This window comes from Poecilia formosa, unplaced genomic scaffold (assembly GCF_000485575.1).
Source record: "Poecilia formosa unplaced genomic scaffold, Poecilia_formosa-5.1.2 Scaffold30, whole genome shotgun sequence".
NCBI lineage: Eukaryota > Metazoa > Chordata > Actinopteri > Cyprinodontiformes > Poeciliidae > Poecilia > Poecilia formosa.
The window spans coordinates 1,207,815-1,220,441 of NW_006799969.1; the positions used below are offsets into that span (position 1 = coordinate 1,207,815).

The window sequence follows — 12,627 nt, forward strand, 5'->3', positions numbered from 1 at the left end:
GCCAGCTGGAACCTCTTTTACTGATTCAGTCACTTAAGCATTATTTATTTACATCTAACTGGTTGGGTTTTTTTCTGTAAAATCAGAGGCAATCAACATAAAAAGCATCCGCAAAATAGTGTATTAATTGGAGATGCACTGATCACAGATTTTCTAAATGCTTATACCAATTTTAGCCAATTTTGATTTCTATTTAAAAAGTACAGCAGTAGGATACTTGTTATCTCCCCTGTCTGTATAGATCTAGAAAATGAACTGTCCTAACAATGAATGTTTATAGAAAAACAAAACTGGATCACTGCAGTAACACCCTCAACTTCCTGATGTCTACCAAAGGCAAACTCATCTTTGTAGAAATTTGAATGCAGTGATCAAAATGCTGTTTTAATTCTTGAAGCTTTTTACACTTGTCATGCTTCCTAATTTTATTTTAACAACTCATTGTTACTGAACATGGCTAACTGAGTCTTTCTGATTTGACTCAATAACAACTAAAAATTATTGTTGTCAGTGTGACTTTGCAGTGCTGACCATAATATCAGGAGCAAAAACAACGACCGATTCCACTCATTACCTGATTTCTCTGGTAGTAATTTAGCATTGGAATCATACAAGTTTAGTTATTCCCTTTGATGAAGTACAATTAAAATAAATGTAAAAGTTAAGTTACATTCTGCTAGTGCATGCTTGTGTTATACACAGGCATCTGTAGTTTCCTGTTTATTTTCCCTCATCAGGTCTGATTTTAATTGTAAACCCTAAGCTGCCTGCAGCAACTGAGAGGAGAGTTAAAGTTATAAGTTTGCTTTCATTGTGACTTCATGTAAGAAGTGTTATACAGCTCTAAAAAGTGTTGTCTAACCATAACAATGCCATATTTAGAAAATTTTCAGGCTGATATTTCTTCATGATAATGTGAGCTTTGCACATTTATTTTGCAGCAATTAAAACAGACACAGTTGTAAATATAAAATAAAATATAAATAACACCTTAAGCTAAAAAAAATTGATTTAACTTTCTAGTCAGGTGTGTAATTTGTCACTGTTACAATAATCTGTATCATTCCATACATGCATGTGTTAAACGTAGAAGTTATTTCCCTCTAAAATGAAAGAAATTCCAGTGCCTCAGAGTACAACCTGTATACCTTCTTTGTGGTTTTTGTTTTTCTTATTTGTCCAGGAGCAGTGTAAGCGTACAGGACCCCTTCTCGGAGGTGAGCGACCCGGCCTTTCAGAAGCGGACGAGCAGCCTGCCCCCCTCAGCTCCATACCAGCAGGCCCTCGGCATGCCTGACATGATGATGAGGATGCAGTACGACGCCAAGGACCCCTTCGTGGGGATGAGGAAGAGTAAGCAGAGCGCACACTGTGACACCCAATTCACCAAAAAGTCAATGCCAGAACTTGTTTATTCATTTTTGGCATTTTTCTTACACCTTTTATTTTTTATGTTTGGTTTTACTATTTTGACACAAAAGAAAAAAAAATTAAAAGTATCTTTGATTTTGCTTAGATAGGTGCAAAATGTTTGTAAAACAAGTTCATAATTTGAAACTTGATCCTGAAGCTGTCTGCAAACTTGCACGCCTCTCTCACCACATGACTCATGTATTCTAAAGCCATTGTTCTTTCATCTGCTTTGTTGGTCTAATTTATTGTCAAATAACCATGTTGCCTCAGATCAAGATAGATGTGTGTGTGCATGCGTGTGTGTGTGTGTGTGTGTGTGTGTGTGTGTTTTATTAAAACTTTGAAAGAAGATGGAAGCTGTTTGTTACACCACACATCCCTTCATCAAAAACACGACAGATCGTCTCATCTTCTCGTAGCTTGGCCTTCGTCTCATCCTTATTCCTCCCGTCCTTTTAATCGGCATTTTTTTTCCTTCCCCCAACCTTTCATCCCTCGCATCCCGCTGAGATGCACCTGTTTTGACCGAGCTGTGTATTTTAGTTTTCAGAACAAACAGTAGTTTTTCCCCTGAAAGAAACGGCAGCTCCTCTGAAAGATGGGGAGAATGGAGTGTGAATGAATAATATGGTGGATTGCAGCTGCATAACAACATTTAGCTTCAGAACAATAGGGCTAATAAGAACGAGTGAAGAGCATTCATAGAGGGTTGCTGCCATCTGGTGGGAGATTGAAGATACAGTCAATTAATTTACCATAACTTGCTTTTTGCTTTATTCTCTTGCAGTGGCAGGAGCTGATCCATATATACCAAGCCATATGTCCAGTGGTGGTATGCAGGACTTGTACAGTCGGCCTCCATCAGGCCTGAGCATGAGCCAGCGGTCCCAGTATCCCTATGGACCGGGCTATGACCGGAGGTAACATGCATACAGATGTTAACTAACTACAGTGTTGGTCAAAAGTTCACATGCAGTCACTTTTCGTTTGTAGTGTGGAAGGACCATAGCGCAAACTACATAACGATGTTAAATAGCAAGAATTGGGTCATATATATATATATATATATATATATATATATATATATATATATATATATATATATATATATATATATATATATATACTGTATATATATATTCTGTTTTAAAAACCAATTTTGATTTGTGTTGTGTTCAGTATCCGGGTGAAAAACTCAAGTGTGATTTTTTTTTTTTTTTTTCATCTGATCAATGTTCAAACAAAACCCAGGAACCACCATAGAGTGCCAGGCTCACTGTTTGTATTCTACCATAATAAATCTAAAGCGTTCAAACATGCAATTATAAGCTCAAAATGAATTCCACCCTGAAGAAGATTGTATGTAAAGTTAAGTCATGTCTATTAATCATGCCTGTATATGTCTTAGACCTGACCATTTGATGGGGATGGAGGGAACCATGGGTCCGCCTGGAAGTCAGAATAACATGGGACACTCTAATAGTGAAGGCAACATGTATTCTCCCAGCAGATACTCCTCACAGCAGAGGTCAGCTCTCCTATTTTACATTTACCAGCTTCTCCTGCTTTTTAGTCTTACAGAGTACTGGAGGATTTACTGGCTGTTAATAGGTGAGCAATTTGTTTTATCTCCTGCATTTCAGACATGACGGTTACAGTCAGCAGTATCCCAGCATGCCATATGGCATGCATCCATCTGGGATGTACCCACAGCAACAGGTGAGACACAGCACTGGTAGCTTCTCTTTCAAATTTAAGTAACTGTTTTTATGCCCCCTAACATTTGATATTGCATTAAAAGATGGCCAAATAAAACTTTGTTGTAAAAGGCTGGACAGTTTTAACAAGAAAGGTTTGGAGTATGCCTTATGAATAATTAATGTGTTGTTATGAAATACTGGATAATGTATTTTATTTTGTGTGTGTGTATGTCGTTTTGGATAGTCTAAACTTAGGATCTGGAAAAGAAAACTATTTTTTGATGGCAAGCTTTGGCACTTTGGACACATAATATAATTAGAATTTTTGCTGTTGCTGTTCTCATGTTTTGACTAACGTGTTTGCATTGCGTATTGTTATTATTTACTCAGGGCTACAAACGACAGTTGGATGGAATGTATGGTCCCCCACCCAAAAGACACGAGAGTGACATGTACGCTATGCAGTACACCAACCAGCAGCCGGATGTGTACAATCACTACAGTGGTGGGTACTCAGGCCCTGAACACAGACCCATCCAAGGACAGTTCCCTTACACGTACCATCGTGACCGAATGGCCCCATCGGGCCAGAGCCAGCTCAGTATGATGGGTGGGGGCCCTGCTTCTAACCATGCTCCTGAGGGACCCAACATGTGGCCTTCAAGAACAGACCTCAGCTATTCCTACCACAGCAGACAGGGGCCACCATCGCAAATGCAGCCGTATGGCTCTATTTGCAGAGATGACATTGACGGTCGCTCTGCGCATGACCATTGGCACCGTCAGCCTCCCTACATATCATCATCAGGTGGCATGGTCCCCATGTCTTCACGTCACTCTTCTTATTCCAATTCTCCAACCATGGCCAACCATCTGCCTCGAGCGCCCAGCCCAGGGGCCTTCCAGCGCTCAATGGAATCTCGAATGTCACCCAGTAAAGCCCCTTTCATGTCTCCCATGAAGATGCCTAAGCCAGGGATGGCCATGATGGGCTCACAAGGCAGCGGACCAAATGGTCAGTTTCCTCCTAACCTGAGAAGGGACCTGAACTACCCTCCAGGGTCAGTCGAAGCCACAATGCCAGCTCTAAAGCCAAGACGCAAGCTAACATCAAAGGACTGTGGTAAATAATTTTATCAATTATTGAATGAGTATCATTTCTGTTTTTGATGATTTCCTTGGTTATTATAGTAAACCAGGATAACCACACCGGATGTTGTTCTTTTATTTGCACTGTTGTGATCCCAGGAACACCTGAAGCCTGGCGCGTGATGATGTCTCTGAAGTCTGGCCTGCTGGCAGAAAGCACTTGGGCATTAGACACCATTAACATCCTGCTATATGATGACAGCACAGTGGCCTCCTTCAACCTTTCCCAGGTAAAAACGTCAAATCTAGATATTTGATTTCTGATAAAGCTTTGACCTTGCCAATGTGCTTCACCATTATCATTTTTGTTATTTAGTTTAAATTCCAAAAGAGAATTTAAAAATTCCACACATGTAGATTCACAACATGAAATCTCCGCCTTGTAGCAGAAAATGTAGATTCTTACCATAACCTTAAGATTTCCATTTCCATATTAAAATTCAGCTGCTTCTATGATTGTTACTAGATAAATTGAGCATAAATTTTAAAATCTTGAAAGCAAAACATTTGCTTTAAACTGTCCAACCTTCCTATTATTGTTGAACTTTTCTCTCTCTATTGGTCTCTCACAGCCTAAATTAAATACAAATGTGTCACTGAAAATTACAACGTTCATCTTCATATTAGGGTAGAATAATGCATTTGTTCCATACAGCAGAAACAAAAACACTTTAAGGTGAGAGATCTGTCTTCTTTTTGATACTGATCATATTTTACCTTTCTTTGACCAGTTGCCAGGATTCCTTGAGCTAATTGTGGAGTACTTTCGTCGCTGCCTGATTGAGATTTTTGGAATCTTGGAAGAATTTGAGGTTCGGACAATGGCTCCCAAAAACAATCTAGATTGTGATTATACCCAGAAAGAAAATGCTACCCTTGAAAAGGAACCTGACTCTGCAAACCTATCAGCATCCGAATTATCCTCAGCAACAGAAATGCAGGAGAGGCAAACAGGAGTTATCAAGGAGGAAATGTCACCTGTCACCGAAGAGCAAGCTGAGGTGCCAGAAAAAAAGCAGGATCCTGATATGACCAAGAAAAAGGAAAACAGTAATAAAGGACAAGCGGAAAAAGGACTGAAAGAAGTGGAAGAAAAAGAAACTAGAAAAGGTTGTTTGGATGAGCCTCCTGCAGAAACAGAATCTAAACCTAGACAGGCCAGTAAATATGATAAACTCCCCATTAAGATTGTGCACAAAGACGACCTGATTGAAGACATAACTGAGCGCTTGGGTTATGTCACTGAGTTTGACAGTGGGCTGCTACACTGGCAGGCAGGTGGAGGTGATTCCACTGCACACATTCAGACGCACTTTGAACTGCGGAGTGATCTGCCACCCAGGAGGGGTAACAAAACATTGAATGAGAACAAACCGGAAAATAAGATGGAAGGGGAAGATAGCAAAACACTGAAACACGTCACCGCCACTATTGATGACGTTCTGTGCGCCAGGGTTGACGCCCTGTCGCACGCCCATCCTGCTCGATCTTTGCCATCTTACCCCTTCAGGGTGCATCCAGACGGGGAGGATGACCACATTACCCTTCTGGAGGACGAGCCCTGCTGCCTGGATGAGGCTCCGCTCTGCACAACCTCCTCCTGGCAGGACTCACTCTCCAAGAGGTGCCTTTGTGTTTCCAACATCGTGCGAAGTCTGTCCTTTATCCCTGGGAATGACAGCGAAATGTCTCACCATCCTGCGCTCGTTCTTCTTTTGGGCCGCCTGCTTTTGTTACACCATGTTCACCCAGAGAGAAACAGGTCAGCACCGACTTACCAGAGGGACGAGCAACAGGAGCGGGGACTGTCAAGTAGCAAAGAGGAGTGGTGGTGGGAGTGCCTGAGTTTGCTCAGGGAGAATGCCATGGTCACGCTTTCCAACATTGCAGGACACCTTGATCTTTCAACCTATTCAGACACCATCTGCCTCCCCATCCTTGACGGCCTTCTACACTGGATGGTTTGTCCCTCAGCTGAAGCGCAGGACCCCTTTCCGTCAACATCCCCACACTCCCAACTCACTCCCCAGAGGCTGGTGCTGGAGTGCCTCTGTAAGCTCAGCATCCAAGATGGCAATGTGGACCTCCTGCTAGCCACGCCACCTTTCAGCAGACAGGAAAAATTCTTTGCAGTCCTGGTGCGATACGTTGGTCAGAGGAAGGCACAGGTGTACAGAGAAATGGCAGTTGCTGTTCTCTCACACCTGGCACAGGGAGACCCCACCGCAGCACGTGCCATCGCCTTGCAGAAGGCTAGCGTGGGTAACCTGGTAACCTTCTTGGAGGACGGCGTCAATATGGCGCAATATCAACAGAACCCGCACAATTTGCTGCACATGGGACACCCTCCAATGGACCCTCCCAGTGTAAACATGATGTGTCGAGCAGCTAAAGGACTGTTGGCCATGGCTAAAGTGGAGGAGAACAAGAAAGAGTTTGTACTGTATGAAAGCAGATTATTAGACATCTCCATTTCCTCAGTGCTCAATACGGGGGTGGTTGCCATCGTTTGCCAAGTTCTCTTTCACTTAGGGAAATTATGACAGGACTTAGATTGCAGACAGTAAGACTAAAGAGATATCTCTGTGGTTTTCTATTTTTATTTATCAAAATGACAGAAAATGTTTGTGGGGTTTTTTTAAAGAAAAAAAGAAATATCTGCATTATTGTGTCTATATGTACAGCTTCTGAGCCCTGTTAGAAAAAAAAAAGTGGGCTTGGGACATGAAAGCTCATTTTAATACAAATATTTAATACCTGCTGGTGATGGATGGTTACATTTTTGTTTCATTCTCGTTTACTTTTTCAGCCAAAAGCTGCCGCCAGGTTTTGGTGCTGAATAGTCCGTTCCTTTGAAGTTAATGAGCTGTTTTTCAGTTTTATAAATATGAACATGCTCGTCAACATTTTTGTTGATGGAGAGTATTTATTTAAGATGTGACACTGTACAGTTGTTTGAACATTTTATGCCAACAGTTGGGTGGAGAAAGGACCGGCGTAAAAGTTAAACATGGACTTTTTAAATGAAAATGTTTTTGTCTCCACCGCTGGAAGATAAATTGTGCAATAGGACCAGAACGAGCTGTCCCTTCTTCTTTTTTTTTTTTTTTAAAACAGGAGGATGTGAAACTTCAAGTAGCTGCAGTGTGTGCTTTGGGCCATGTGGAGGCAGCATTGCACCAACCAATCAACAAGAGCTTAGCGACTGTCAAAAACACACTTTCTAATTTATCAATCATAGCCTCAATGACTGTCACTGACGATCTTTCTGTTTACCCAAACACGTGTGTTATGTCTGTATTTTTCATCAATGTGTATTTAAAACTTTGTGCAATGGACGCACATGACTCTTTCAGTCTCTATCGTGCATCACAGCAGATGGGAGTTTCAGACTATTATAACAAATTCTTTTATTGATGTTAAAATTTCGTAATGTTATTATACATATTTTGTTTATTGGGTCAAATATTTGAACATCCCAGATGTACCCGATGTTTCAATGTAAAAAAAAAAAGAAAAGAAAAAAAAAGAAAAGAAAAAAAACATTGTATGCATTGTATTATAGCTGAGAAAACAATCGCTTTGGTAATTAAAATGTGGAAGTGCCAGGTGAGAGGATAACTACCGCTACATGAAAAAAAATAACATACTTCTTTTTGTTACCGTTCTCCATTCATGTTAATGGGCATATTTTTTAAACTCTACATACTTCTCTGAAACAAACATGTGAAAAGAACCGTCAGAAATGTCCTGAGAGCTCATTGTAAAATTTGCCTTTTTTCGTATGACTCCTTGTCTTTTTCTTCCGTAAACACATTTATACTCTGTGCTGCACATGTCACAAATAAATGTACGATAAACATCGTTAAGCACTGGAGAAGTTGCGTTATGTCCTGACAATCTTAGGCCAATAAACAAACATCAACTGCTTATTCAGATGTCCTTTATTGACTTTTTTTTTTTCATGAGAGATTTATCAGATAAGTTATTTTTAAAATGATGGTGCAAAGAAGCATGTAGGCAAATTTTTACAGTTTAAATATAAACCTCATATAATGTGTGCCTTTTAAACTCTTTGGTTTGATTGGGATTTTATACAAGCACAAAATAGTGTGCATATGTGAAACAGAAGAGAAATGATATATTTAGATTTTTTTTCCCCATTTAAAAAAAAATTCAAAGATATCATGAAAAAAACTAGGGAATACAATATTTTCTGTTGATGGATGTTTAAATACACGTATAAAGATTTGCATCCGTAATGACAGGCCAAAGCTTTCATATCAAATATTGAGTGGAGGGGGAGATATAAATTCACAACAAACATTTTATATTTATTTGTAAAAAAAAAAAAATTTAAAAAAGGCTTTGTTTTGGTCTATTGCATAAGATCCCAGCATTGAAGTTTAAGGATGTAACATGACATGTAACAGACTTTGATTACAGCATTTCAAGGTGAAGAAACATCTCTTAAAATTTGTTGAATAATTTATTAATGCCTTGTTTTGTTATGTTTTAAGTACACAAACTAGATTTCAATTGTGTCATTTGTTACTTTTCTCAAGTCTTTTTCTCATCAAACACAGCACCATTGTTTTCTCAGTCTGTATCTTCTAAAAACTAAACTGTGATTTAAGTATAAATTTATAAGAATATTTTTTTTATTGTGAAAAAGCAAAACAGTTGTATTTATTGTGTCCTTTACGCACAAATGGGTCTGCTAGTGTCAACTCAGAAGTGATTAAACTGCCTGCTCTTCAGATAAGCTTAACATCATGAATGATTGAAATAGTCATTTTGATCCTGTTATGTTATTGAGTTGTTTTGACTTAATTATAGCAGTTCATTCTAAATGGACATAAAGTAAAATCATTTTGTTCAAAAGAATTCTAAAGCTATTGTGACTCTTCTGTCACTTTCCTTTGTTCCGTTGTCAAGATTAATTTGCCTCTTTACTGAAATGGACATATGCAGTACATAGAAGTGGAAAAAAAACAACAACTATACAACTTGTATTTAAACTATCAATGCTTCGTTGCAGAAAAGTTGAGAAATGAACATTTTCTGATAAATTCCATAAATTCTTCTTAGAGTAATGCCTGACGCCCGATGATTATCATGTTTCTTTTATTTTAAAGCAGATAAACGACTGTCCGTGTAAACTTGTAATTCTTCCTCTTTATTAAACCAGATGACTCATTACGAAACAGTCATGAGAAATACATTATCTTGCAAAAGGAGCAAAATTGTAAAGTGAAAGAAAAAGGAGACTTTTCAAAACATTTCAGGAATAAAGCATGTAGTTTGTCAAGCCGATTTATACAACCCATTTTACTGTTTTCCCCCTAAATATGTAAATGTAAACCATGTCTACCATGAAAATGATTGTGGCAGCATCATATTGTGGAAATGGTTTTAATGAGCAGGGACATGGAAGCTGGTCAGAGTTGACAGATGAAGGTATACAGACGATCCCCGGAGAAAACTTGCTTGTGGTTGCAAAAGACTTGAAATTGGATTGCAGGTTCACTTTCCAGCAGGACGGCACTAAAAATACAGCCAGAACTACTCTGGATGGTTTAGATCAAACTGTGTCAGGGAGTCAAAATCTAGATTGGAAAATTGCTTTGCTTCTATGCAGTTTGAAGTATTTCACAAAAACGAATGATAAGAAAAAAATATTACCATTCTAGATGAGTAAAGCTGGTAAAAACATATGTATAAATACAGCTTCATACAACCCAATAAATAATTCTTATTAGTGTTTTCACATCCTTTTCCTTCCACCTACTCTGTAGTTATGGAGTGATCTGTTACATAAAATCCACATAAAACACATTGAAATTTGTGGGCATTGATGTAACAAAATGTGCTCAAGGAGAATTAACACTTTTGCGAGGCTGAGTATTTGTTATGTTTTCTGTGTCAACATCTACCGCTCCCACATTATCTTGACCTCTTTAATAATATTGCCCTTTAATCTAATTCTTTTAAATGAAAAACACAACTGTAAACAAACTATTTCATTATTTCAGAAAACTGCTGCTATATATATATATATATATAGCAGCAGTTTTATATATATATATATATATTTACAAAAAGTTTTAATTTTTCTTGGAAAGGTCGCTTGCTCTTCTTGTAATCAGACATCTTCATCTTTCCCTCTATTTGCCCAGGGAGATACAAGCATCATGACAAACTCTATTTCAAGCTGCCTTTAATAATACTGTAACATTCTTGCTGTTGATAACACAAGCAATGTGAGGTCTCCTCTCAGGCTGAGCCTCGATCTATGAGTTTTAGTCCAGTTGCTGGACTGAAAAACAGTTGCAATCACTTATCCTCATTTAATCACATTTTACACACACAGAAAAATAAATCAAAGCCCATCTGAGAAGTGATTAACAGTGCGATCGACTCCTTACTGATGAAGAGAAAGAAATGATGGATGTGCTTCCAGGCATCTCTTGGCACTATCTGTAGTGTTGTCACTTGTTTGTAACTGCACCTAAAAAAACAAGGATTGTGACATTTAGTCTGTGTAAAGTGAGTTCCTGTGCTTTTTAGATAGTGTTGGTAGCCAACTACAGAATAAAAATACCCACCCTGCGCTTGCTATGAAAAGCTGAGTCATGGAGCTCTGACAGGATGGATGTGGTGTCGTTCAGACATGTCATTTTCCCCGACTAGCCTACTGGGCTGCCTTGCATATAAAATTAGATACCTGGATATTGGATAAAAGCAAGATGTGTCTCATATTTTCAATATTGTGTGTGGTTTCAGTTATGGGTTTACCTAAATACGTCAAATTTCCACACAGATGATGTTTATTTTACTGTGATGAGGCCTAAAAAATGTATTGTGTTCCTACACTGAGTTTGACGCGAGTGCATGGGTTTTCCTGCTTCTGCCATGATCCTCACACTGCTTAGCAAAGCCCACTCTAAAATCAACAGCGCAAAGGGCCATCAGATCATCAGTAACCATTAACAGCATCCAAAGCTTTCCTACAACCCAAGTATTGTATTTGAAACTTCCTGGTTCACTTGCACACTGCTGGAAGCACTGGTGGGAAGCTCGACAAGTGTTTTTAAAAAAAAAATAAAAAAAATTTCAAAGTAACATAAGAATGTTGTATTTGGTTCCATTTCTTCATCCGTAACAGTTAAAAAAAATACAGCTGATTGTAAATATTTAAAACATTAAATTCCTATCATTTCTGGTTAACACACTGCAAGAGATTTACAATGTCATGCCTAGTAGATTATATCACAGTACCTTCCAAAGATATATATGCAACAAACTTTTATCGCCATTTATTGATTTTTTGTGATACATTTTCACAAAATATCTTTTAATGGTGATACATGGAAGTAAAAGAGTACATGGTTTAAACATTTTAATAACCCTTTTGATATTTGACACCCATAAATAAAGTCTAGTGCAACCAATTGCCATTGCATCATTTTTTACAAATTCAAATTTTAAAAGATGAATTTTGACTTTATAGATTTTAGAGAACCACCTTTTGCTGTTACTACAGCTTCAGGTGTTTTGACGTATGTCGAGGTATGATTCAGATTGGACTTTGACATTCCCCTCAGCATAATGCTGCTACCACCATGTTTAACAGTTTGAATGGTTTATTCAGGCCACAGACTGTCAGCTGGGATAATAGCTGTACTTTTTTAGTAAATCACTGTGGCTCTAGTGTAAGTTTGGGATTGTTGATCCAGTAGAAAGTCAGCCTTTGTTCTTTGTAAAGCCTTAGCAACCTCTTACAAGTTTTCTTTCAGGATTTTCCCTGTATTCAGCTCCATCCTTTCCCTAATAGCTCTGACCAGTCTCTGAACCTCCTCATCACATGACGATGCTGCCATAGGAGCAGAGATACTTTTTTTTTTTGCATATCGACCAAAAGGTTTAAAGATTTTCTCATTATCAGATCACCTTCTTCCACAGCCTGTGCTGCTGACATTCCATTAAGAAGGTTGAATACAAATGAATACTACACGTTTCACATTTTTATTGCAAAAAAATTTAAAATGCATGCGTCATTTTACTTCTACTTCAATTTAGTGTAACTAAACAGTGCTTTGCAGCCTGTATTTGAACTCTAATAGCCTCTGAGATAGCATGCCTTTTGTATACACTCAAATAACAAACATCAGAAAACAAAAGTAAAATGAGAATGTTTTCCATCTCTGCAAGCTGGAACAACAAAGCTTTCTCAGATTAAATAAAAAAAAGCAACAAGGCTTCTTTACAGAGACAGGATAATTGCACAGCCGTGGGAGAGAACAAGCAAGACTGCCTGGGTAACTTCGGAGAAAAATGAAGAGGTGGGCAAGTGTGTCTGTGT

General features: G+C 38.5%; 1 protein-coding gene across 5 annotated transcripts in view; it reads left to right on the forward strand.

Annotated features, from left to right (window-relative positions):
* The window catches only part of LOC103136055 (AT-rich interactive domain-containing protein 1B), a 195,921-nt gene extending 187,727 nt beyond the window's left edge, over positions 1-8,194 (forward strand). For all 5 annotated transcript variants that reach the window (XM_016670059.1, XM_016670060.1, XM_016670058.1 and 2 more), the window contains exons 15-21: positions 1,184-1,353; positions 2,201-2,333; positions 2,822-2,941; positions 3,057-3,132; positions 3,504-4,236; positions 4,362-4,492; positions 4,994-8,194. In XM_016670059.1, coding sequence (XP_016525545.1) covers positions 1,184-1,353; positions 2,201-2,333; positions 2,822-2,941; positions 3,057-3,132; positions 3,504-4,236; positions 4,362-4,492; positions 4,994-6,805 — 3,175 coding nt within the window. In that variant the 3' untranslated portion in view covers positions 6,806-8,194. The remainder of the gene's footprint in view (positions 1-1,183; positions 1,354-2,200; positions 2,334-2,821; positions 2,942-3,056; positions 3,133-3,503; positions 4,237-4,361; positions 4,493-4,993) is intronic.
* Positions 8,195-12,627: the final 4,433 nt, after the last annotated feature.